The following is a 27290-nucleotide window of genomic DNA, read 5'->3' on the forward strand; positions in this document are numbered from 1 at the left end:
TAACAAAATAAAAAAGGCAACATTTGACCTCTGACCCCGGAGACACAGCTTTTTAATCCCAGTCCCAAAAATGATTCCCAGCGTCAAATTATTCATTTTATTGTAAAAACAGACCCTGTTCTGGAGACAGAGTGGGTTTTGGGTTTGATTCTGTGATTTTTGTGGCGAAGCCCTGGCCTGGGAGGAGGAGCTGTCAATCAGCAGCAGCATGGCTGGCCTGGGAGCTCTGGTAAGAGCAGCTTCTGCACCTCTCTCCTCCTCAGCTTTTCCCCACTCCCTAAATCCACATTTCCTGCTTCATCCACCCCAGCTTCCCTCCTTAAATCCACATTGCTCACAGCAGACCTCCTGCACTCCTCTCCTTGCTTTCTCACCTGTCACCTCTTTTATTCTGTGAACCAGGGCTTTGGCTTTCAGTGTCTCAATTTGAACAAAGACTTGCATTTCCACTGCCCCCCCCCCCCCCCCCTCCCTCCCTCTTTCACAGCCTCAGGACGTCCCAAAGCGCCTTACAGCCAATGAAAGCCTTTTTTTTGAAGTGTAGTCACTGTTGTAATGCAGGAAACACGGCAGCCAATTTGCGCACAGCAAGCTCCCACAAACTGCAATGTGATTATGACCAGATATTTAGTGATGGTTGAGGGATAAATATTGGCCCAGGACACCGGGGAGAACGCCCCTGCTCTTCTTCGAAATAGTGCTGTGGGATCTTTCACGGACACCTAAGAGAGCAGACGGGGCCACGGTTTAACGTCTCATCCGAAAGACGGCACCTCCGACAGTGCAGCACTCCCTCAGTACTGCCCCTCCGACAGTGCGGCGCTCCCTCAGTACTGCCCCTCTGACAGTGCGGCGCTCCCTCAGTACTGCCCCTCCGACGGTGCAGCGCTCCCTCAGTACTACACCTCCGACAGTGCGGCGCTCCATCAGTATTGCCCCTCCGACAGTGCAGCACTCCCTCAGTACTGCCCCTCCGACAGTGCGGCACTCTCTCAGTACTGCCCCTCCGACAGTACGACGCTCCCTCAGTACTGCCCCTCCGACAGTGCGGCGCTCCCTCAGTACTGCCCCTCCGACAGTGCGGCGCTCCCTCAGTACTGCCCCTCCGACAGTGCAGCGCTCCCTCAGTACTGCCCCTCCGACAATGCGGCGTTCCCTCAGTACTGCCCCTCCGACAGCATGGCACTCTCTCAGTACTGCCCCTCCGACAGTGCGGCACTCTCCGTACTGTCCCTCCGACAGTGCAGCGCTCACTCAGTATTGCCCCTCCGACAGTGCGGCACTCTCCGTACTGTCCCTCCGACAGTGCAGCGCTCACTCAGTATTGCCCCTCCGACAGTGCGGCGTTCCCTCAGTACTGCCCCTCCGACAGTGCGGCGTTCCCTCAGTACTGCCCCTCCGACAGTGCAGCGCTCACTCAGTACTGCCCCTCCGACAGTGCAGCGCTCACTCAGTATTGCCCCTCCGACAGTGCGGCGTTCCCTCAGTACTGCCCCTCCGACAGTGCGGCGTTCCCTCAGTACTGCCCCTCCCACAGTGCGACGCTCCCTCAGTACTGCCCCTCCGACAGTGCGGCACTCCCTCAGTACTGCCCCTCCGACAGTGCGGCGCTCCCTCAGTACTGCCCCTCCGACAGTGCGGCGCTCCCTCAGTACTGCCCCTCCGACAGTGCAGCGCGCCCTCAGTACTGCCCCTCCGACAGTGCGGCACTCCCTCAGTACTGCCCCTCCGACAGTGCGGCACTCCCTCAGTACTGCCCCTCCGACAGTGCGGCACTCCCTCAGTACTGCCCCTCCGACAGTGCGGCACTCTCTCAGTACTCCCCCTCCGACAGTGCGGCACTCCCTCAGTACTGCCCCTCCGACAGTGCGGCACTCTCTCAGTACTGCCCCTCCGACAGTGCGGCACTCTCTCAGTACTGCACTGGGAGTGTCCTCCTAGATTTTTGTGCTCAAGTCCCTGGAGTGGGACTTGAACCCACAACCTTCTGACTCAGAGGCGAGAGTGCGACCAACAGCTGACAAAAAGTTGCTTTCCTCAAATTATTGCTTAATTCAATTATTTTTTAAATGTTGCTGTCGGGCTTTGGGTGTTGCTGCCGAAGCCGGCATTGACTGCCCGTGTGCTGTTGCCCTGAGAAGGTGGTGGTGGGTTTCTTCCCTCGACTGCTGCAGTCCCTGCTCATCCACAACAACTTGCGTCTATATAGCGCCTTTAACATAGTAAAACGTCCCAAGGCGCTTCACGCAAATCAGACAAAAATTGATACCGAGCCCCATGAGGAGATATTGGGACAGGTGAGTAAAGCTGGGTCAGAGAGGTCGGTTTTAAGGAGTGTCTTAAAGGAGGAGAGAGAGGCGGAGAGGTTTAGGGAGGGAATTCCAGAGTTTATGGTCCAGGCAGCTGAAGGCACGGCCGGCAATGGTGGGGGTGATTGAAATCGGGGGATGCTCAAGAGGCCAGAATTGGAGGAGCGCAGAGATCTCGGGGTGGGGGGGGGTAGGGGGCGGCGGGTGTTGTAGGGCTGGAGGAGATTACAGAGATAGGGAGGGGCGAGGCCATGGAGGGACTTGAACATGAGGATGAGAATTTTATAATCAGGCACTGGTGGACTGGGAGCCGACCAATGTTCCCTATAAGCTGCGCCTTGTTCTGCGCGACCTGTTTCTTTTAGCGCGGTCCCTTCAAGTTTCTGCATGTGTACAGTGTTTACAATGGAAAGGCCGGTGAGCAGCCTCCACGGGACCTTACAGATTACTGCCCCGCCGCATAGCTTAGAGGGAACATTAGAGCCGATGTAGGTCAGCGAGCACAGGGAGCGATGGGTGAACGGGACTTAGTGCCAGCTAGGCTGCGGGCAGCAGAGTTTTGGCTAGGCTGCGGGCAGCAGAGTTTTGGCTGCGCTTATGTTTATGGAGGTCGGAAGACGGGAGGCCGGCCAGGAGTGCGTGGGAATAGTCGAGTCTAGAGGGAACAAAGGTATGGATGAGGGTTTCAGCAACATGAGCTGAGGCGGGGGCGGGGACGGAGACGGGCGATGTTACGGAGCTGGAAGTAGGTGGTCTCGGTGATGGAGAGGATGTGGGGTCACTAGCTCAGCTCGTCGTTCCCACACTGTTGTCAGGAAGGGAGTTCCGGAATAATGACCCAGCAACGATGAAGGGACGGTGATGTATGTCCAAATCACGATGGTATCTGACTTGGAGTGGACCTTGGGAGCGATGGAGTTCCCACAACATTACTGCTCTTGCTGTCAACGTCATATTATTGGTGTTTCATCAATTAGCTGCAGAATCTCTAATTACAAATTATATCTTTGTAGCTAAGAGAGATATTCGGAGTAAGACTTCATTGGTAGAAATGCAGTCTTTCAGTTGAGACATTAAACCAAGGCTCTGTCCATCTACCATGAGGGCAGTGCAGTTGATGTGGTCTACATGGACTTCAGTAAGGCTTTTGACAAAGTCCCACATGGGAGACTGGTCAAGAAGGTAAGAGCCCATGGGATCCAGGGCAATTTGGCACATTGGATCCAAAATTGGCTTAGTGGCAGGAGGCAGAGGGTGATGGTCGAAGGTTGTTTTTGTGACTGGAAGCCTGTGTCCAGTGGTGTACCGCAGGGATCGGTGCTGGGTCCTTTGCTGTTTGTAGTGTGCATTAATGATTTAGATATGAATGTAGGAGGTATGATTAGTAAGTTCGCAGATGACACGAAAATTGGTGGAGTGGTAAATAGCGAGGAGGGAAGCCTCAGGCTACAGGACGATATAGATGGGTTGGTCAGATGGACAGAACAGTGGCAAATGGAATTTAACCCTGAAAAGTGTGAGGTGATGCATTTTGGGAGGACTAACAAGGCAAGGGAATACACAATGAATGGTCGGACCCTAGGAAGGACAGAGCATCAGAGGGACCTTGGTGTGCATGTACATAGATCCCTGAAGGCAGCAGGACAGGTAGATAAGGTGGTTAAAAAGGCATATGGGATACTTACCTTCATTAGCCAAGGCATAGAATATAAGAGCAGGGAGGTTATGATGGAGCTGTACAAAACGCTAGTTAGGCCACAGCTGGAATACTGTGTGCAGTTCTGGTCGCCACACTATAGGAGGGATGTGATTGCATTGGACAGGGTGCAGAGGAGGTTCACCAGGATGTTACCTGGGCTGGAGCGCTTCAGCTATGAAGAGAGACTGGACAGGCTGGGGTTGTTTTCCTTAGAGCAGAGAAGGCGGAGGGGGGACCTGATTGAGGTGTACAAAATTATGAGGGGCATAGATAGGGTAGATAGAAAGGAACTTTTCCCCTTAGTAGAGGGGTCAATAACCAGGGGGCATAGTTTCAAGGTAAGGGGCAGGAGGTTTAGAGGGGATTTGAGGAAAAACTTTTTCACCCAGAGGGTGGTTGGAATCTGGAACTCACTGCCTGAAAGGGTGGTAGAGGCAGGAACCCTCACAACATTCAAGAAGCATTTGGATGAGCACTTGAAACGCCATAGCATACAAGGCTACGGACCAAGTGCTGGAAAATGGGATTAGATTAGATAGGGCTTGATGGCCGGCGCGGACGCGATGGGCCGAAGGGCCTCTTTCTGTGCTGTATAAATCTATGACTCTATCTGTTCAGGTGGATGTTAAAGATCCCACGGCACTATTTGAAGAAGACAGGGGACTTCTCCCGGTGTCCTGGCCAGTACTTATCCCTCAACCAACACCACATAAAACCAAATTATCTAGTTATTTATCTCATCTGTGTGGGAGCTTGCTGTGTGCAAATTGGCTGCTGCGTTTCCTACATTACAGTGACTGCACTTCAAAAAAGTACCTCATTGGCTGTGAAGCATTTGGGACATCCTGAAGTCGTGAAATGCAAGTCTTTCCGAGTGACGAACACAGATTTGTTCAGTTTATATTGCGATGAACCCACTTTGCGTTCAGGTGCTGTGGACTGACTGCTTTTTTGTATATTAATTATTTTACTTGCTGATTGTCTCCGAGATGTGTTGCTGTCTCGGAACCCTGACTGCAAGTGAGAAATAATGAGCCCAGTTTGCAGAGAGGTGTTTTTTTGGGAGTTGTTTTTGGGGCTGGGGTCTGGTGCACACACTTGGTCTAATCACTGGCTCTGTTTCTCTGTCTCGTGCCAGGGCGCTGGTGAGCTGATGTCTGCAGCACAGGCGCTGTCTCTGCCGGCAGACACCTATGGGAATGATGTGAGTATTTGATTTTGCTGCCTTTCGTGTTTATGTTTCAATGAATGTCGCAATACAGTCCCCACTGCTTACCCCCACCCCGTTTATCCCGGGCAGTCGTTCTCTCGCCTCCTGCGCTGTCCTCGTTCCGCTCCCGACGCTCTGGTTCTCGGCCTCCGATTTCTAACTGGAATTCCCTTCCTTTGTCTCTGCCCTCAGCCTCCTCCTCACATCATTGTCCTCCCATCATTCCTCCTCCCATCATTCCTCCTCCGCTGCCAAACACACGATTTCAATCTCTGCTTCTCTTGATCTGCTCACCATTTTGTAGCTGGTGCTGTGTCTGTTGTGTTCACTATTAAAGGCTTTGCATTGCCCTTTTCACCAGTGTAACTCACTAGATTGATCCCTGGGATGAGAGGGCTGTCCTATGAGGAGAGATTGTGTAGAATGGGCCTGTACTCTCTGGAGTTTAGGAGAATGAGAGGTGATCTCATTGAAACATACAAGATTCTGAAGGGGATTGACAGGGTAGATGCTGAGAGGTTGTTTCCCCCTGGCTGGAGTGTCTAGAACCAGGGGTCACAGTCTCAGGATAAGGGGTCGGCCATTTAGGACTGAGATGAGGAGGAATTTCTTCACTCGGAGGGCAGTGAATCTTTGGAATTCTCTGCCCCAGAGGGCTGTAGAGACTCAGTCGTTGAGTATATTCAAGGCTGAGATCGATAGATTTTTGGACTCTAGGGGAATCGAGGGATATGGAGATCGGGCGGGAAAGTGGAGTTGAGGTCGATGATCAGCCATGATCTTATTGAATGGCGGAGCAGGCTCGAGGGGCTGAATGGTCTACTCCTGTTCCTAGTTCTTATGTTCTTAACTCAGTGTTCCAGGGAGGTCTGCTGTAGACGCCTTCTTGGGTTCCGTGATGTCACTCACACCTTTTCACTGGTCTGATAATCTTCCCCTCATGGGAGGTGACACTCACTGCCCAATAGCTACTTGTACAATAACATAACCCATATGTAAAAATAGCATCCCCATGCGATTTTGATCGTATACTCATGTCTTTCGCATGTTTATTTTTTTCCAGTCTCTCTGAGTTAACACTAGATGAGGTACAGTTTGATCTGAATCATTAAGCTGCTTTGTTCCACAGTAAAGTGACAGGTGTTCGCTGTGGCTCAGCGGGCAGCACACTCGCCTCTGAGTCAGAAGGTCGTGGGTTCAAGCCCCACTCCAGAGACTTGAGCACAAGATCCAGGCCGCCACTCCCAATGCAGTACTGAGGGAGCGCTACACTGTCGGAGGAGCAGTATTGAGGGAGTGCTGCACTGTCGGAGGGGCAGGACTGAGGGAGCGCCGCACTGTCGGAGGGGCATTACTGAGGGAGTGCTGCACTGTCGAAGGGGCAGTACTGAGGGAGCACCGCACTGTCGGAGGGTCAGTGCTGAGGGAGCGCTGCACTGTCGGAGCGGCAGTACTGAGGGAGTGCTGCACTGTCGGAGGGGCAGTACTGAGGGAGCGCTGCACTGTCGGAGGGGCAGTACTGAGGGAGTGCTGCACTGTCGGAGGGGCAGGACTGAGGGAGCGCTGCACTGTCAGAGGGGCATTACTGAGGGAGCGCCGCACTGTCGGAGGGTCAGTACTGAGGGAGCGCTGCACTGTCGGAGGGGCAGTACTGAGGGAGCGCCGCACTGTCGGAGGGGCAGTACTGAGGGAGTGCCGCACTGTCGGAGGGTCAGTACTGAGGGAGTGCTGCACTGTCGGAGGGGCAGTACTGAGGGAGTGCTGCACTGTCGGAGGTGGCTCTTTTGGATGAGACATTAAACTGAGGCCCCGTCTGCTCTCTCAGATGGATATAAAAAGATCCCGTGGCACTACTTCGAAGAAGACTAAGGTGGTGGATGCTGACAAAATATCGGTAGAAGTGAAAAAGGTAGAAGCAATGGAAGGGGTGAAAATTGATAGACAGGATGTACTAGCTGGGTATGCTTAGAGTGGATACGTCGCCTGGTCCAGATGGCTTGCATCCCAGGTTGCTAAGGGAATTGGGGGAGGAGATAGCGGAAGGGCTTGCCATAATTTTCCAATCTTCCCTAGATGCGGGGGAGGTGCCTGAGGATTGGAACGTGGCAAATGTGACACCATTATTCAAGAAAGGGTGTAAGGACAAACCTAGTAACTACAGTTTAACATCAGTGGTGGGTAAAGTTTTAGAAACAATAATCAAGGAAAAAATTAACAGGCACTTGGAGAGGTTTAAGCTAATTAAGGAGAGCAAACACGGATTTGTAAAAGGCAGGTTGTGTTTGACTAATCTAATTGAATTTTTTGATGAAGTAACAGAGAGGATTGATGAAGGGAATGCAATGGATGTTGTCTACATGGATTTTCGGAAGGCGTTTGACAAAGTACCACATAGAAGGCTGGTTAACAAAATTGAGGCTCATGGAATAGGTGGGTCAGTGGCAGCTTGGATAAGGAATTGGCTTAAGGACAGAAAACAGCGAGTTGTAGTAAATGGCTGTTTTTCAGACTGGAGGATGGTAGACAGTGGTGTTCCCCAAGGGTCAGTGTTGGGGCCACTGCTTTTTTTGATATATATATAAATGACCTGGATATTGGAATACAGAGTAGAATTTTTAAATTTGCCAATGACACCAAACTTGGGGGTGTGGCAAACAGTGAGGATGATATCAATCGACTGCAACAGGACGTAGAAAGACTAGCAGAATGAGCAGACAAGTGGCAGATGGAGTTTAATACAGAGAAGTGTGAGGTGATACATTTTGGCAGAAGGAACAGGGAGAGGCAATATACACTTAATGGCACAGTTTTAAAGAGTGTGCAGGGACAGAGGGACCTGGGAGTTAATGTGCATCGGTCCCTGGCAGGACATATTGAGAGAGTGGTTAACAAAGCATATGGAATCTTGGGCTTCATAAATAAAGGTATTGAGTACAAAAGTAGAGAGGTTATGCTGAACCTTTATAAAGCGCTGGTTAGGCCACAACTGGAGTATTGCCTCCAGTTCTGGTCAGCACACTTTAGGAAGGATGTGAAGGCCCTTGAGAGGGTGCAGAGGAGATTTACCAGAATGGTTCCGGGGATGGGGGATCTTAGCTACAAGGACAGGTTGAAGAAGCTGGATTTGTTTTCATTAGAGCAAAGGAGGTTGAGGGGTGATTTGATAGAGGTGTACAAGATTATGACAGGTTTGAACAGGCTAGACGGGGAAAGGTTGTTCCCACCAGTTGATGGTACAAGGACTAGGGGACACAGATTTAAGGTTTTGGGCAAGAGATACAGGGGGATGTGAGGAAAAACTTTTTTACGCAGCGAGTGGTGAGGACCTGGAACTCGCTACCGACGGATGTGGTGGAAGCGGAGATACTCAGTGTTTTCAAGGGGAGACTGGATAGGCACTTGAGGGAAATAAACTTGCAGGGCTACGGGGATAGAGCGGGGAATGGGACTGACTGGATTGCTCTACAGAGAGCCAGCACGGACACAATGGGCCGAATGGCTTCCTTCTGTGCCGTTGTGACTCTATGGGCTAAAAGTTCGGTGGCGCTGTGTTTGGGGCGCCAAGCTCGCCTGGGCGCCGGAATTTGCGCTCCGGGCGGAGCCGCTTGCGCCCTCCCGATATTCAGTTGGAGCGCCCCAAGAGGGACTCGGGGCGCTGCTCGAGGCTCCCCGCATCCCGCTTGGGGCGCTCAAACTGAATATCGCAGCGCTACGTGCCGCAGCGCCACATGCTGCGGCACGGCGCGCTGCGGTACTGCAGGCCTTCCTCCCCTTAAGGGGGAGGGGCCTGCACCAGCGCGATCACCGATCGCGAGTGCCGGCAAAAGAGCCCGGCACCGAGGAGAAGTGCCGGGCCCTCGGGACACAGCCGGCACTGCCCGGTGGGGGCGGCGCGAGGAGGTGCTGGCAGGCGGCCACCGAAAAAAATGGCCGCCCCACACCGCCACCTTAATTTGCGTCACTACCGCCACAGGTAGGCCCCGTGAACCGGTTGCGATTTGCGACCGGCGCTACGGGGGGGGCGCGACCCAATATTGCGATCGGGGCGGTAGCGGGGCGCTGCGCACACCAATGATGTCATTGGTGGCGGTGCAGCGCTACAGGCTAACGACGCCATTAGCGCCCCGCTAAATATCGCGGGAGGCGTGGCCAGTGGCGCTAAAGCCACTGAGTGCCCTCTTTAGGCGCTAACTGGTGGCGCAGCCCACTGAATTTCTAGGCCTATGACTCTAAGAGCAGGGGAGTTCTCCCCGGTGTTCTGGTCAATATTTATCCCTCAATCAACATGATGATCTGGTTATTATCACATTGCTGTTTGTGGGATCTTGCTTTGCATAAATTGGCTGCTGTGTTTCCTACATTACAACAGTGACTGCACTACAAGAATGACTTTAATTGTATGTTAAGCGCTTTGAGATGCCCTGAGGTTGTGAAAGGTGCCATTGAAATATAAGTCTCCAGGTACCATCAGAGTTTAGTGAAATTGGTACAATTGATATGTGAGTAATGATACAAACTAACGAAGGTGCCACACTTTCCCACTGTGGGGACATCTACTTGACTTCGAGAATAACAGTCTGGTGGCCGAGGATAGAAGCCTTTCTTGCTGAAATGTCCTGTCTTCGCAAACTCCTCACGGCACTTTGCTGTCTGACTGGTGTCTTGTGTTCTGATTTTTCAAAGTGCACTCACTGTGTCAAAATGCAAGTCCCTTTTCCACTCTCCCTTTCTCACAGACTAACAGACCAAAGAGTTTTTTTTTATTAGTTCCTGAGATGTGGGCGTCGCTGGCAAGGCCAGCATTTATTGCACATCCCTAATTGCCCTTGAGAAGGTGGTGGTGAGCCGCCTTCTTGAACCGCTGCAGTCCGTGTGGTGAAGGTGCTCCCACAGTGCTGTTAGGGAGGGAGTTCCAGGATTTTGACCCAGCGACGGTGAAGGAACGACCGATATATTTCCAAGTCAGGATGGTGTGTGACTTGGAGGGGAACTTGGAGGTGATGGTGTTCCCAAGCGCCTGCTGCCCTTGTCCGTCTAGGTGGTAGTGGTCATGGGTTTGGGAGGTGCTGCTGAAGCAGCCTTGGCGAGTTGCTGCAGTGCATCTTGTAGATGGTACACACTGCAGCCACGGTACGCCGGTGGTGGGTTTGGGTGGTGTTATCGAAGAAAAGCACTGTGGGAGTACCTTCACCGCATGGACTGCAGCGGTTCAAGTAAGTGCCGCTGTCGACGCTATGGTGAAGGTTGTCTTTCTGACATCCAGTGTCAACATTTTTTTTTAAAACAAACCTTTTTTCATAGAATAGAGTTAGAAAAATATTCAAATACGTTCTCGGGAGATTAATAGAAAGATGGACACCGATGAAATAAAAACAGAGAATGCTGGAAACACTCAGCAGGTCAGGCAGCATCTGTGGAGGGAGAAACAGAATCAACGTTTCAGCTCGATGAACTTCCATCCGAACTGCTGAAGGGTCATCGGCCTGAAAGGTTAACTCTGTTTCTCTATCCACAGATGCTGCCTGACCCGCTGAGTATTTCCAGCATTCTCTGTTCTTATTTCAGCTTTTCAGCATCCGCAGTATCTTATGTTTGGACACAGATGAAGGTTGGTTGATAGATGCTCGGCATGAAATTATTTCTCCCAGAGCCCAAACAGCGGGGCGACTCATTACTTTGTCTGGTGTTGGAAATCCCTTTGATCTCTGTTGGTCTGTGAGCGAGGCTTTTAAAAGATCAGAACACTGACACAAAAAAGGCAGTCGGACAGCAAGTGTGGCGAGATGGTTAAAAGTGGACAGGAGGCTCCTGTTCTGCCCTGGGCTATGGGAGGAGGACGCAGAGGGTTATAAACAGAGGAAGACAGCTCATCAAAGTGGGATAGCATTGTGTGTTCATTATTTTATAAAACTGTCTTTACAGGAAGGCAAGTTATATCGATTGAACTAAGCCAACCTGGCCAGAGCTATTGGTCAGCAGGCTCGTCTTATTGGGCAATAAAGCCGCTTAATGATTCAAATCTAGCTTTGCCACTCTCTGGGTAAAGACATTTCTCCTGAATTCCATATTGGATTTATTAGTGACTATCTTATATTTTGGCCCATAGCTTTTGGATCCACTACAAGTGCAAACATCTTCTCTACGTCTACCCTATCAAACCTCTTCATCATTTTAAAGACCTCTATCAGGTCACCACTCAGCCTTCTCTTTTCTAGAGAAAAGAGTCCCAGTTTGTTCAGTCTTTCCTGATAGTTATAACCTCTGGTGTCATCCTTGTAAAGCTTTTCTGCACCTCCTCTATGTCCTTTTTTATAATATGGAGGCCAGAACTGTGCGCAGTGCTCCGTGTGGTCTAACCAAGGTCAGAAGGCCGTGGGTTCAAGGCCCACTCCAGGGGCTTGAGCACAAAAATCTAGGCTGACACTCCAGTGCAGTGCTGAGGGAGCGCCGCACTGTCAGAGGGGCAGTGCTGAGGGAGCGCCGCACTGTCGGAGGGGCAGTGCTGAGGGAGTGCTGCACTGTCGGAGGGGCAGTGCTGAGGGAGCGCCGCACTGTCGGAGGGGCAGTACTGAGGGAGTGCTGCACTGTCGGAGGGTCAGTACTGAGGGAGTGCTGCACTGTCGGAGGGGCAGTACTGAGGGAGTGCTGCACTGTCGGAGGGGCAGTACTGAGGGAGTGCTGCACTGTCGGAGGGGCAGTACTGAGGGAGTGCTGCACTGTCGGAGGGGCAGTACTGAGGGAGTGCTGCACTGTCAGAGGGGCAGTGCTGCACTGTCAAGAGGTGCCGTCTTTCGGATGAGATGTTAAACTTGCAAAACTAGAAGCAGAGTGCTGTAGTTTTAACGTACCTGGGTTCTAGTGTGTGCTTTTGTGGATGGTAATGAGGTGTGCAATAAAATTAAACTAATTTGCCTTATTCTGCCTCCCATTTTGTAGCCAAACCTGGAGATGATGTGGGCTATGAAAGCCTATCAACACGCCGAGATTTATTTCAATGTAAGTACAGTTCTTTGCAATATTTTTATTTAAGGGATGGTTGCTTCTCCTTCGCTGTCGAGGCATTTAGGTTACGATTCCAACATAAGAACATAAGAAATAGGAGCAGGAGCAGGCCATACGGCCACTCGGGCCTGCTCCGCCATTCAATAGGATCATGGCTGATCTGAATCTAGACTCGTGTCCACTTCCCTGCCCTCTCCCCGTAACCCCTAATTCCCTTATCTGCTAGGAAAATGTCTATCTCCATTTTAAATTTATTTAATGTTGCAGCTTCCACAGCTCTTGGGGTAGCAAATTCCATAGATTTACTACCCTCTGAGTGAAGAAGTTTCTCATCTCAGTTTTGAAAGGGCAGCCCCTTATTCTAAGATTATGCCCCCTAGTTCTAATCTCACCCATCAGTGGAAACATCCTCACCGCATCCACCCGATCAAGCCCCCTCACAATCTTACATGTTTTGATAAGATCGCCTCTCATTCTTCTGAACTCCAATGAGTAGAGTCCCAACCTACTCAACCTTTCCTCATACGTCAACCCCCTCATCTCCGGAATCAACCGAGTGAACCTTCTCTGAACCGCCTCGAGAGCAAGTATATCTTTTCTTAAATATGGAAACCAAAACTGCACGCAGTATTCCAGGTGTGGCCTCACCAATACCCTGTATAACTGCAGCAAGACTTCCCTGTTTTTATACTCCATCCCCCTTGCAATAAAAGCCAAGATTCCATTGGCCTTCCTGATCACCTGCTGCACCTGCATACTAACTTTTTGTGTTTCATGCACCAGGACCCCCAGATCCCTTTGTACTGTAGCACTTTGCAGTTTCTCTCCATTTAGATAATAACTTGCTCTTTGATTTTTTCTGCCAAAGTGCGTAACCTCACACTTTCCAACATTATATTGCATCTGCCAAATCTCTGCCCACTCACTTAGCCTGTCTATGTCCTTTTGTAGGTTTTTTATGTCCTCCTCACTCACTGCTTTCCCTCCCATCTTTGTATCGTCGGCAAACTTGGATATGTTGCACTCGGTCCCCTCCTCCAAATCGTTAATATAGATTGTAAAGAGTTGGGGTCCCAGCACTGACCCCTGCGGAACACCACTAGTTACTGATTGCCAGCCCGAGAACGAAACATTTATCTCAACTCTTTGTTTTCTGTTAGATAGCCAATCTTCCACCCATGCCAGTATATTACCCCCAATCCCGTGATTTTTTTATCTTGAATAGTAATCTTTTGTGTGGAACCTTGTCAAATGCCTTTTGGAAGTCCAAATACACTACATCCACTGGTTCCCCTTTATCCACCCTGTATGTTACATCCTCAAAGAATTCGAGCAAATTTGTCAAACATGACTTCCCCTTTGTAAAACCATGCTGACTCTGTCCTATTAAATTATGTTTATCCAAATGCTCTGTTACTGTTTCCTTAATAATGGACTCCAACATTTTGCCAACCACAGATGTTAGGCTAACTGGTCTATAGTTTCCAGCTTTTTGTCTACTTCCCTTCTTAAATAAGGGTGTTACATTAGCAGTTTTCCAATCTGCTGGGACCTTTCCTGAGTCCAGGGAGTTCTGGAAAATGATCACCAATGCATCCACAATCCCTACCGCCACTTCTCTCAAGACCCTAGGATGTAGGCCATCAGGTCCGTGGGATTTATCCGCCTAAGTCCCATTATTTTACTGAGTACCATCTCCTTAGTGATTTTAATCTTGTTTAGCTCCTCCCCCCCCCCCCCCCCATTGCCCCCTGTTTGTCCAGCGTTGGGATATTTTTAGTGTCCTCTACTGTAAAGACTGATACAAAATATTTGTTCAGCGTCTTTGCCATCTCCCTGTTCCCCACCACTAGTTTCGCAGTCCCATCCTCTAAGGGACCAACGTTCACTTTAGCCACCCTTTTTCTTTTTATATAGCTGTAGAAACTCTTGCTATCTGTTTTTATATTTTTTGCTAGTTTACTTTCTGATGGGCCTTCAATAACCACAAAACTAGAAGTTATAGACTTAAACAAGTTGGCTTTTAATCACTAAGATCAGAGCTAACATCTCAACACGCCGACTGGTTCACAGGAATGAGTCATACAGATCCTGGGATCTTTATGTAAGAGAAGTCAGGGGCGGAGCCAAGACCTGGAAACTCCCAGGTTAGTCGGGAAAGAGGAAGTGAAACTATACACAGTGGGGGAGGGTAATATACATGAGTGCAAAACGAATACAGGATCAAGACAAACAGATTTCATTACATTCACCCCTTCTATAGATTTAGTCCATCGGGGTGATGTTTCTTAAAAGTTGGTATAAGTGAGTCTGTCAGGAGGTTTTGCAGTTCTCAGTGATCGGCGCAAAGCCGGTTGGGGTGCCTCTAGGGGAGTGGATTCTGGTTCCTCCGCTGTCCGGGCCTCCGCAGTGTCTTCCAGGTTATCTGCAGTGTCCTCCAGGTTAAAGTTGGGTATTGATACCTCTGGGCGTCCTGTCTCTTTGTAGTGTAGGTCTTCATCGGGTAGTCTCCCATCGTTCTCTCCGCTCCCCGAGGGAGCGAGGTCTTTTATGGAAACAGTGTCCTCTCGCCCGTCAGAGTATTCGATATAGGCGTACTGAGGGTTTGCATGGAGGAGCTGTACCTTTTCCACAAGGGGGTCCGTTTTATGGCCTCTCACGTGCTTCCGCAATAGTACTGTCCCCGGAGACGTCAGCCACGCGGGTAGAGATATGCCCGAGGTGGATTTCCGGGGGAAAACGAACATCTTTTCGTGAGGGGTAGCGTTAGTGGCAGTACATAACAGAGACCTTATGGAGTGGAGCACGTCTGGGAGGACTTCCTGCCAGCGGGAGGTCGGAAGGCCTTTTGACTTTAAGGCTAATGTGACAACCTTCGAAACAGTAGCATTCTCCCTTTCCACTTGCCCATTACCCCGGGGGTTGTAGCTAGTGGTTCTGCTAGTGGCTATCCCCTTCGAGAGCAAGAACTGGCGCAGCTCGTCACTCATGAATGACGTCCCCCTATCGCTGTGTATGTAGTTCGGCATGCCAAACATGCAGAATAGATTACAGAGACACTTGATGACCGTGGCACTGGTCATGTCTGGGCAGGGAATGGCGAAGGGGAAGCGGGAATATTCATCAATGATATTGAGGAAGTATACGTTACGGTCAGCAGAGGGAAGGGGTCCCTTGAAGTCCAGACTTAGGCGCTCGAATGGCCGTGTGGCTTTGATAAGGTGTGCACGGTCAGGCCTGTAGAAACGAGGCTTGCATTCCGCACAGATGCGGCAGGCTCTGGTCATTGCCCTGACCTCCTCGGTGGAGTGGGGCAGATTGCGGGACTTTATAAAATGGTATAGTCGGGTGACCCCTGGGTGACAGAGGTCGTTGTGGAGACCCTGTAATTTGTCCGTATGAATGCTGGCACACATTCCCCGCGATAGGGCGTCTGGGGGTTCATTAAGGGCTCCCGGCCTGTACATAATATCATAGTCGAACGTGGATAGTTCGATCCTCCACCTGAGTATTTTGTCATTCTTGATTTTCCCCCTTTGTTATTAAACATGAAAGCCACCGACCGCTGGTTGGTGAGCAGGGTGAAACGTTTGCCGGCTAGGTAGTGTCTCCAGTGCCGTACTGCCTCCACTATAGCCTGTGCCTCCTTCTCGACAGAAGAGTGCCTGATTTCAGGTCCCTGAAGGGTTCGGGAGAAGAAGGCCACAGGTCTCCCAGCCTGATTGAGGGTCGCAGCTAAGGCAAAGTCTGACGCATCGCTTTCGACTTGAAAGGGAATGCATTCGTCCACTGCACACACTGCAGCCCTTTCAATGTCCTGTTTAATACTGGTGAAAGCCTCCCGAGCTTCAGCTGATAGTGGGAAGGACGTCGATTTAATGAGGGGTCGGGCCTGATCAGAGTAATTGGGCACCCATTGGGCATAATACGAAAAAAATCCCAGGCACCTTTTTAAAGCTTTGGGATTGTGTGGCAGGGGCAGTTCCTTTAGGGGGCGTAATCGGTCAGGGTCCGGTCCAATTACCCCATCTTCCACCACACAGCCGAGGATACAGAGACGGGTTGTGTTGAAGACACATTTGTCTTCGTTGTAGGTTAGATTCAGCTTTAGGGCAGTTTTTAAAAATCTCGCAAGATTTAGATCGTGGTCTTGCTGGTTGTGCCCGCAGATAGTGACATTGTCCAGATAGGGGTAGGTAGCTTGTAGTTTATTCTCGTCAACCATGCGGTCCATCTCACGTTGGAAGACCGAGACCCCGTTTGTTACCCCGAAGGGCACTCTGAGAAAATGGTAGAGGCGCCCGTTCGTCTCGAAGGCGGTGTATGGGCGGTCCTCCGTTCTAATGGGGAGCTGGTGATACGCGGATTTGAGGTCGATAGTCGAGAAGACTCGGTATTGCGCAATCTGGTTGACCATTTCTGATATGCGGGGTAAAGGGTAGGCGTCCAGCTGGGTATAAATATTAACAGTCTGGCTGTAGTCAATTACCATCCGTTTCTTTTCGCTATTTTTAACTATGACTACTTGGGCACGCCACAGGCTGGTACTGCATTCAATAATGCCTTCCCGCAGGAGTCTGTCCACTTCCGCCTTGATAAAGTGTCTGTCTTCCAGACTGTACCGTCTACTTTTGGTCGCTATGGGCCTACAGTTCGGAGCGAGATTAGCGAATAAAGAGGGCGGGCTGATTTTTAAGGTTGATAGGCCACAGACTGTGAGTGGCGGCTGGGACCCGCCATATGCTAGCGTGACACTTTCGTGGTGGCACTGGAAGTCCAGGCCCAAGATTACATTAACACAGAGTTCTGGCATCACGAGGAGTTTAAAATCCTTGTAGTCCGTGCCTTTTACAGTCAGTGTTACCACACAGTAGCCCAAAATGTCCGAAGTGTGGGGCTTAGCAGCCATAGCAATTCTGCTCCGTGTAGGGGTTACCGTTAATGAGTGCCGCCGTACCAGGCTAGGGTGGATAAAACTCTCGGTACTCCCACAGTCAATTAAACATTTCGTTAAATTCCCGTTTACCTGTATGTCCATCATGGATTTTGTCAACGGGTGTGGCCTGGATTGATCCACCGTGATCGAAGCCGCTGTTGGGCCCTGGGCGGCCGTTGAGTCGGGAAAAGATGGCGGATCCCAAGATGGCGGCCCGCACGGCACGCACGAGGCGGTGACGGAGTTGGAAATCGGATTCCCCCTGCAGACTTTGCTAAAATGCCCCTTTTTCTTACATTTGAAGCATGTAGCGTCCTTCGCTGGGCATCGTTGTCTGGGGTGCTTGGCCTGGCCGCAGAAGTAGCATTTCGGGCCTCGAGACATTGCCGCTGTAGTAGGACTCCTGGGTGAACTTCTGTGTGGGGACTCTGGCGGCGTAGAGCTGGTCTGAGACCTGGATGGGGAAGATGGCTGATTCCAAGATGGCGGCCCCCTCGGCGCGCACGAGGCGGTGAGGGCCGCATGGCCGGAAGAATAAGAGTCAGAGTTTTTCTGGGCCACGTCCAGCGATCGCGCAGTGGCCACTGCCTTTTTTAAGTCCAGGACCTCCTTCTCCAGCAGTCTCTGCCGAATATAATTCGATTTGAGGCCCGTGATGAAGGAACCGCGGACCAATTCGTCAGAGTACGCGTTGGCCGTCACGGCCTTGCAGTTACAGTCCCGGACCAGGTCCTTTAGGCCCTGTAAGAAATCGTCCATTGATTCCTCTGGTCGCTGCCTGCATGTAGCCAGCAGATATCTGGCGTACACTTCATTTACCGGCCTCTGGTATTGGGCCTTCAGGATAGTGATGGCCTCCGTGTAAGAGGTGGCGTCCTGGATGAACGAATAAATCCGATGACTTAGTGAGTAGTCAGTAGACTCAGTTTATCTACCTCGGTAGCGGATGAGGCCCCCGTGAAGAGTTCGAAGCATTTGAGCCAGTGTCCAAATTGATTTGATGCTTCAGCAGAATGTGGATCGAAGTCCAGATGCTCTGGTTTTAGGAGTCGATCCATCCTAGTATTCTTTAGTGATTAAAATTGATGGGCCTTCAATAACCACAAAACTAGAAGTTATAGACTTAAACAAGTTGGTTTTTAATCACTAAGATCAGAGCTAACATCTCAACACGCCGACTGGTTCACAGGAATGAGTCATACAGATCCTGGGATCTTTATGTAAGAGAAGTCAGGGGCGGAGCCAAGAGCCAAGACCTGGAACCTCCCAGGTTAGTCGGGAAAGAGGAAGTGAAACTATACACAGTGGGGGAGGGTAATATACATGAGTGCAAAATGAATACAGGATCAAGACAAACAGATTTCATTACACTTTCATAATCTATCTTCCCTTTCTTAATTAATCTTTCAGTTATTGTTTGCTGGCTTTTAAATGCTTCCCAATCTTCTATCCTCCCACTAGATTTGGCTAATTTATATGCCCTTGTTTTCAGTCGAATACTATCCTTTATTACTTTACTAAGCCACGGATGGCTGTCTTTTCTTTTACTCCCCTTTTTCCTCAGTGGAATATATTTATCTTGAAAGATGTGAAATATCTGCTTGAATGTAGACCACTGCTCTTGTACCGTCTTACACTTTAATCTGTTTTCCCAGTCCACTTTAGTCAATTCTACTCTCATACCTTCATAGTCTCCTTTATTTAAGCTTAGTACGCTGGTTTGAGATCCAACTCTCACCCTCAAACTGAATTTGGAATTCAACCATATTATGGTCACTCATTCCAAGGGGATCCTTTACTAGGACATTTTTTATTAATCCTGTCTCATTACACAGGACCAGATCTAAGATTGCCTGCCCCCTGGTTGGTTCAGTTACATACTGCTCAAGGAACCCGTCCCTAATACACTCTATGAACTCTTCCTCAATGCTGCCATGCCCAATTTGATTAGTCCAGTCAATATGAAAGTTAAAACCCCCCATGATTATAGCTGTTCCCTTATTACAAGCCCCAACTATTTCCTGATTTATACTCCGACCAACAGAGTTGCAACTGTTAGGAGGCCTATAGACTACGCCCATTAGTGACTTTTTCCCCTTATTATTCCTTATCTCCACCCAAACTGTTTCACTATCCTGATCCTTTGACTCAATATCATTTCTGACTATTGCAGTGATTCCATCCTTGATTAACATAGCAACCCCACCTCCCTTTCCTTCCTGTCTGTCCTTCCTAATTGTCAAATACCCTTGTATGTTTAGTTCCCAGTCCTGATTATCTTGCAGCCATGTTTCCGTAATGGCCACCAGATCATACCCATGTGTAGTTATTTGCACCGTCAACTCGTCAATTTTGTTACGAATGCTGCGTGCATTCAGATAAAGAACTTTCAATCATGTTTTCTGACAATTTATTCCTGCTTTTACCCCTTTTATTACTTTACCTTTATCATTATACATTCTGTCCCTTCCTGACACGCTCTGGTTTTTAATTCCCCCACTGCTACCTTGCTCTATTGCCTTCTCCGGTCATTTTTATTTTTCGCTCTCTTAAAACCTCCCCCCCACTAATTAGTTTAAAGCCCTCTCTACAGCCCTAGTTATTCGATTCGCCAGGATTCTAGTCCCAGCACTGGCCAAGTGAAGTCCGTCCCAACGGAACAGCTCTCGCCTGTCCCAGTACTGATGCCAGTGTCCCAGGAAGCAAAACCCATTTCTCCCACACCAGTCTTTGAGCCACGCATTTAACTCTAATTTTATTTACCCTAGCCAAATTTGCACGTGGCTCAGGTAGTAATCCAGAGATTATTACCCTTGTGGTTCTGCTTTTTAATTTGGCCCCTAGCTGCTCAAACTCCCTCAGCAGAACCTCCTTCCTTGTCCTATCTATGTCGTTGGTACCAACATGGACCACGACAACTGGATCCTCCCCCTCCAAGTTTCTCTCCAGCCCAGAGGAGATGTCCTTAACCCTGGCACCGGGCAGGCAACACGGCCTTCGGGACTCTCGCTCTCGGCTGCAAAGAACTCTATCTATCCCCCTAATGATACTATCCCCTACCACTACAACATTTCTTTTAACTCCCCCCACTTGAATGGCTCCACGGTGCTGTGGCCAGGTTGCTCATCCTCCCCGCAGTCCCTGTTCCCATCCTCACAGGGAGTAAGAGCCTCAAACCTGTTGGACAAGAGCAAGGGCTGCGGCTCCTCCAACACTCCCTCCTGGATCCCCGTACCTGCCTCACTTCTAGTCACACCATCCTGACCCTGGCCACGGACTACATCTGAATTAATTAATCTAATTGGTGTGAATACCTCGTGATACACAGAGTCCAGGTAACTCTCCCCCTCCCTGATGTGTCTCAGTGTTTGAAGCTCGGACTCCAGCTCTTCAACACGGAGCCGGAATTCCTCGAGCAGCCAACACTTACGGCAAATGTGATCACCGTGAGCATCAATGGTGTCCACCAGCCTTTGTCACCTCCAGATGTGACTATTCCAAAGCTCTCCTGCCCTCATCATATCCCACACCAAGGCCTAGAAATTCAGTATAGCCACTTTTGGGGTGGTAAAGTCGGGCGGCCGCTAAAGTTTGCGCCCGCCGGAAAGTGGAGGGCAGTTCGCTGAAATTCAGTAGCTTTGGCCAAGGAGTTTGCTCGAGCGCTAAAACTGGCGATGCACGGCTATCCTTAGGCGCTAAGCCGGCGGTGCAGACTGATACCACCGAGGCCGGGCGCAGCGCAGGTGCGGTCATGTTTTGATTGACAGCAGACACCCTGGCGCCGGCCAGCTCTTAAAGGGGGAAGGGTCGACTTGGTCTGCTGCCACGCCCTGGATACTGCAGCCCTCCAGCTAGGCCTAAACACTGCTGCTGGAGAGAAATAGCGCCAGGAAGGATGCAGAGGGCCCGTGAGCGAGCGCAGCGCTTCTCTGGCCATGATTTAAAGGTGGTTAGGGCTTTGGAGAAGAGAAGCCATATCTTGTTCCCGGACAGTGGCAAGAAGCCTCCCAACAGGGTGTACAGGAGAGCCTGGAGGGATATCGCCCAGGGGGTCACAGCCACCTGCGATGTCCCCCGGACTGTTGTCCAATGCCGGAAAAAGTTTAACGACCTCACTCGGATTGTCAGGGTGAGTACCCTTTCCAGTGTCCTCCTCATCCTTGCATGTGCACCTCACATTATGGGCAAAGGGACCTCAAAGGCCTAATGGCCAGCCCTCATCCAGCAGCTATGGCACTGGCATGAACATCAATTGCACTTTCTGCACTTTACACACTGGCCAAGCTATTCGACCATGGGAGGCAGTGCACACAACAACAGGGCACCACACTGGCCAAGCTATTCGACCATGGGAGGCAGTGCACACAACAACAGGGCACCACACTGTACTTAGAGGCCGTCCTTTCTCTTGCAGGCCAAGCTGGCCCAGAATCTGAAGAGCCGGACTGTCACCGGGGGAGGCCGTCCCCAGTTCCAGCAGCTCAGTGACCTGGAGGAGCACGTGGGTCGACTCATGGGTGCCCGGGTGATTGGCCCCGTTGCAATTGGAGATGCCGACCCTGTGCTGGGCCCCAATGGTAAGGACATGACCTTTTGGACCTCTCTCGTTCCCCTTGCGCTTCAGATCTACATCCTTTGCCACTGTCCGACCAATGCGCAGAATGCCACCACTCATGCCTCCCTCGCTGACGCCCTGTCCTCACTCTAAAGCTACTCTTGTGCCTTCCTGCTTGTGAGGAGGAGGTCCCTGAAGCTGCGAGTGTCAGTCCCTCGGAAGAGGAGGACGAGGAGGAGCAAGAGGAAGGCGGCCCATCGGGGGAACCCTCATCCGCGCCAGGGGATGGCAATGGAGGGGACACGTCTTCCCTGGAGGAGAGCCAGGGGGAAGTGTTGCAGGGGGGTGTAGCTCCTGTGCCCAGTGGCGTCCAGCCACGCGGGAAGGGTCGGGCAGCATGGCTGCCTTCTCCCCAGAGGGGGGAAGTGTTGCAGGGGAGTGTAGCTCCTGTGCCCAGTGGCGTGCAGCCACGCGGGAAGGGTCGGGCAGCTCGGCTGCCTTCTCCCCAGAGGGGGGAAGTGTTGCAGGGGAGTGTAGTTGCTGGGCCCAGTGGCGTGCAGCCATGCGGGAAGGGTCGGGCAGCTCGGCTGCCTTCTCCCCAGAGGGAGAGTCCGGCCTCCAGTCCGGAGACGGTCCTTGCCAAGGAGGTGCGCCTCCTTGATCAAATGTCCGTGGACTCGGATCGTCGGCACACCGAGTTCATGGGGGTTGTGGCACGGTTGCCTGAGGCCATTGAGTCCCTGGCTCAGTGTGTCCGATTTCGGGGCCTCACAGGCCAGGGGTTTCGAACTCGCGGCAGCACAGGCCAGGGGTCTCGAACAATTCGGGGCATCACAGGACGCGAGTCGGGCCGAATTCGGGGCAGCACAGGACGCGAGTCGGGATGAATTCAGGGCAGCACAGGCAGCGAGTGGACAGTTGATCAGTGGTGCCGTGCAGTCACTGGCTGGTCTGATGCGGGCACAGACCAGGGCAGTACGGGCACTCACTGCTGCCACACTCGCTGTGTCAGGCAGGCATCGCCAGGGCACCCGCCGCGCTGCAGCAGCACAGCGGTCTGGCCTTCACCAGATTGCTGCGCTTGCTGCAGTGCCAGCCCGGCCGAGTGCCAGTGTCTCAGGCGAGCAGCGAGCGCCTGGCATCAGCCAGCTTGCTCCCATTGCTGCAGCCGCCACTGCCACTCCCCCAGCGAAGCTGTGACGAGCTGCTGGAGGGACTGATGCTGCCCAGCTGCAGCAGTCAGCAGCCGGCCCCTCGAGGGCCAGAGCTCGTCTAGGCCGACCCCCAAGGGCATCTGCCGTCACGCAATGTGCCCCTCAGGAGCCTTCCCCCAGCCTTGCAGCACCCACAGGGCCCAGGTTGAGGCGGAGCAGCAGGTCGGCCAGGGGCCGGAAAAGCCTGGACAAGGACTCGCCCTCTCGGCACACAAAGTAGAGTGTGTTGGCAAATGTTTTTTTTATATGGGGGTGGTTGTGTTGTCTATGGGGGGGGGGGGGTTCTTTTGGTAAGGCCGAGGATGAAGGCCATTTGGATGGACAAGTTTTGTTATTCCTCCCCAGGTTGTGGGAGTGAGATATGTTTTTGACTGTTTTTTGGGGGTGTTGTCTGTTTTTGGGTTTCATGTGGGAAGGGCCCTGAGTTTGTTCAATAAAGCTTTTTCTTTATTCAGCTTGTCCATGTGTGATGTTTCAAGTGGTTGTTGCGTTAACCGGCTGAGGGCTTGCGGAGCGGCTGCATTCATGTGCCTTCATTGCCACAAGCCATTCCCTGACAGGGGGCCTAGAAGTGTCGTTCAATAAGCCGCCGACGGACGGCCCTTGGACCTTGTGGCTCCCTCCTGGGCTGGTACTCCTCCTCCTCCTCCTGAACGTCCTCCTGAGGTGGTGGTCCAACGTGAGGTGGCAGTGCCTGAGTCCTGCGGATAGCCAGGTTGTGCAGCATGCAGCAAACGACGACGAACTGGGAGACTCTATCCGGCGAATACTGCAGAGATCCGCTGGAGCGATCCAGGCAGCGGAACCGTTGCTTGAGGACGCCAATCGTTTGCTCTATGATGTTCCTTGTGGCTTGATGGCTTTCGTTGTATGCCTCCTCAGCAGGGGTCCTGGGCGCGCGGAGCGGGGTCATGAGCCATGTACACAAAGGATAGCCTTTGTCCCCGATAAGCCATCCTCTTGGGGGAGGCTGTGCCTGGAACATGTCAGCCACAGTAGTCTGGCGCAGGATAAATGCATCGTGGCTGCTGCCTGGAAAGCGGGCATTGACAGCTAGGATGCGCTGCCTGTGGTCACACACCAGCTGTACATTGAGGGAATGGTAGCCCTTCCGGTTGCGGTAATCCTCGGCATTGTCGATAGGTGCCCGCAAAGCCACATGCCCTGCACCATGGGGAAGTCGGCGATCCTCGCAAATCCGACTGCACGCTGCTCCTGCCTCTCTAGGGTCATGGGGAAGGAGATGAATTGGTGTCTCCTTGTGAAAAGGGCATCGGTGACCTGCCGGATGCAGCGATGCACGGCGAACTGGGAGATGTTAGCTATGTCCCCAGCAGCGGCTTGGAAGGAGCCGCTTGCATAAAAGTTCAGAGCCACCGTGACCTTCACTTCCACCGACAGAGACGTCCTGCACATCAGCTGTGGACGCAGATCTCTGTGAAGCAGCTGGCAGATCTCTGCAACCACCTCCCTTCTGAAGCGCAGCCTCTTAACACACTGCGCGGCAGTCATGGTGAGATAGGACACCTGCTGGCGGTATTCCGAGTGGGTAAGGCCTACGTTGCCGACGCCCCCTCTGCGTCTAGGCATGGCTGCCCCTCTCACACAGCGTCTGCGAGCCCTTCGCACATAATGCTGGAACTGAGGGTTGGAACCCCATGCAGCCCCCATAATATACTTGCAAACAATGAAATCACAATGAGGCAAATTTCCAAGCTCTGGCCAGAAGCCAAAAATACCTCCTATGTTGGGCCAAATCAGTATCCTTGGTCTCTGTCCAGAAATCCGTTGCAGAAAAGTCATTGCAGCAAAATGGCTGGCCTTTATAGTTCAGTATAAGTGCCCTTTAATTAGCGCTCCCCGAGGCCCACAGGGCCTCTGCTGCGTTCCACTTCACAATTCTTAACACCGCCACGCCCACATTGGGCGGGCGCGACTGAAGTTCCGGTTTTGGGCGCACAAAGGGCGTTGCACGACGAAATGACGTCATAAGTTGCGCGCGCAGCTGAGCGCGCGCAAACACTTTGCGCCGGCGCTAAATGTCTACTGAAGTTGGGCGTAGGCGCAGATCGTCCTGCGCCCGGGCGCTAAGTGCCTAGCGCTCGAGATCTACCCCTCCTAAGGCGCTAACGGCTGGCGAATGCAACTGAATTTCTAGGCCCAAGTCCCACCACTAACCTCTGGAATTCCCTCCCTGCCTCTCTCCTCTTTAAAACCTACCTCTTTGACCAAGCTTTTGGTCACCTGTCCTAATATATCATGTGACTCTGCATCAGTTTTTGTCTGATTAACCCTCCGAGATCTCTGCGCTCCTTCAATTCTGGCCTCTTGCGCATCCCCGATTTTAATGGCTCCACCATTGGCGGCCGTGCCTTCAGCTGCCTGGGCCCTAAGCTCTAAATTAAAAGGTGCCAGATTGTGCATGAAGTCATGACTCAGAGCGTAAAGTCTATCCCTTTATTTCACACCATCATTGCCTGCTGTACGAGAATCACTCAAAGTTACTGATGGAGACGTCTGCTCCTTTCACAGCTCATTTCTTCAGTCGACCCGAGATTCCTTAAACTGACCAAAGAAGACGATCAGATCTACGCCGAGTTCAGGAAGCAGTTCAGCGACATGACAGTCGACATTCTGGATCCAGAGGAACTAAAGTCGGATTCTGCAAAACTTGTGAGTTCCTTTAATGTATCGGCCCTGCTTGTGTTACGATGTTGCCCATTGCTGGGATACGGGTAGGGACTCCCTCGCACACCTGATGGTGCTTCATGTGGGAGCTTAGGACAGCGAGTAGGGCTGTTGAATTGTGGGAGGCGGCACGTTGGTCAGTACGATTAACCAGGAATCGAATCCTAGCTGTTCCGCGGACCCCTTCCTCCTGAGCCTGGACCACTGCCCACTCATTCAGCAGACTGGTTTGTGTAGCTTTCTATTGAACCTCTGCACACAAGGGTGGTTGGAACACTCCCCCCAAAAGTCTGTAGATGCTGGGGGACAATTGGAACTTGTACCAAGATTGAGATGGGTAGATTTTTGTTGGGTAAGGGTAGTGAGTAACAGTGGGTAAATGGAGTGGAGGTACAGAGCAGCCACGATCTAATTGAATGGTGGAACAAAATAGAGGGACTGAATGGCCTCCTCCTGTTCCTATGTATTGTTTTCCATTTCAAACTATCTTTAAAAAAAGTGTAGCTGCATGTGTGTGCGTATATATTTATATTCTCTGGCCACGAGCGATAGGTCAGAGTGTGCACAGCCCACTGCTGCCTTGTTAACGTTACGCGATACAAGTGAAGACTGACGCCTAGTGCAGCCAACTGAAGACCGCCTCTTCCCTGTTTCAGACATGGCGGCCGTTCTGCCTGCAGTTCGAAGCCCTGGTCGAAGACTTCAACTACGGAACGCTTTTACGGCTGGACTGCTCGAGAGATTACCTGGAGGAAAACACCATATTTGGTAGGGGGCAGTGGGAGAGTGGTGTGGGGGGGCGGGGAGAAAGGTGGGAGAGAGAGAGAGGTGAGCAGAGGAAGGTTCAACTCTTCTTGGGGAAAGAAAAGCTCTAGGATTTTAAAGGACAGGGTGCACGAGGGTACATTCTGTTTTGGGGGGGAAAAATGAGGTCCTGCTCTGTCTGGAACTGCTGTGCTTTTCAGAGGGTTATTCATTCCATTTCCATCTCTTTCTCCCCCAGCTACCAGGATCCAATTCTTCGCCATAGAAATAGCCCGGAATCGGGAGGGCCATAACACAGCGCTGTACGAAAGATCAGCGAAAGCAGACAGTGTTGGCAAGCAGAATGTCGAGGCTGCCGATAACCAAGAGGAACCCCAGGGAATCCGGCAGAGAATACTGCCCGTACGTAGCTGATGGGAGGGATAGACTGGTGTGGCTGCATAATCTTCTTCTGCTTGTCAGGGACACGAGTTTAACCCAGAACTCGGCTGGTGAAACCTTCAGCTGTAATTCCAGTTCGAGGCGGAGAAGTGCAGCCACCTGGACTAATCTCAAAAATATGTGGCTGTTAAAAGTTGTATAATTTACGCAGGAATACTGGAGCTGTTACCAAGAGTTGGAAGAAGTGCCTCGGTCAGGGTTCAATGACTGTCCGATATCACAAGGATTTGGGGAAGTATGCGGTGGAATGGAAGAGGCAGATTGGCATGGATCAACACTGTCTTTGATAATACTGCACTGGGGGGGGGGGAGAGAAAAAGAAGAAGGAGGGAGGGAGGGGGGGGGAGAAAGAAGAGGGAGGGGGGGGGGGGAGAAAGAAGAGGGGGGGGAGAAAGAAGAGGGGGGGGAGAAAGAAGAGGGGGGGGAGAAAGAAGAGGGGGGGGAGAAAGAAGAGGGAGGGGAGAAAGAAGA

At 51.5% G+C, this 27290-nt stretch overlaps 1 protein-coding gene across 1 annotated transcript; it reads left to right on the plus strand.

The window, feature by feature from the left end:
• The first annotated feature begins 12 nt into the window (after positions 1–12).
• Positions 13–27124, plus strand: pbdc1 (polysaccharide biosynthesis domain containing 1). Its single transcript, XM_085970894.1, has 6 exons — positions 13–229; positions 5147–5212; positions 12155–12214; positions 25458–25598; positions 26270–26381; positions 26617–27124. Exons 1-6 carry the CDS (start codon positions 209–211, stop codon positions 26790–26792), a joined length of 576 nt encoding a protein of 191 aa, XP_085827020.1. The 5' UTR covers positions 13–208; the 3' UTR covers positions 26793–27124.
• The last annotated feature ends 166 nt before the right edge of the window (positions 27125–27290 follow it).

This window comes from Somniosus microcephalus, chromosome 30 (genome assembly GCF_052327205.1).
Source record: "Somniosus microcephalus isolate GS21.2 chromosome 30, FLI_Smic_1.0, whole genome shotgun sequence".
NCBI lineage: Eukaryota > Metazoa > Chordata > Chondrichthyes > Squaliformes > Somniosidae > Somniosus > Somniosus microcephalus.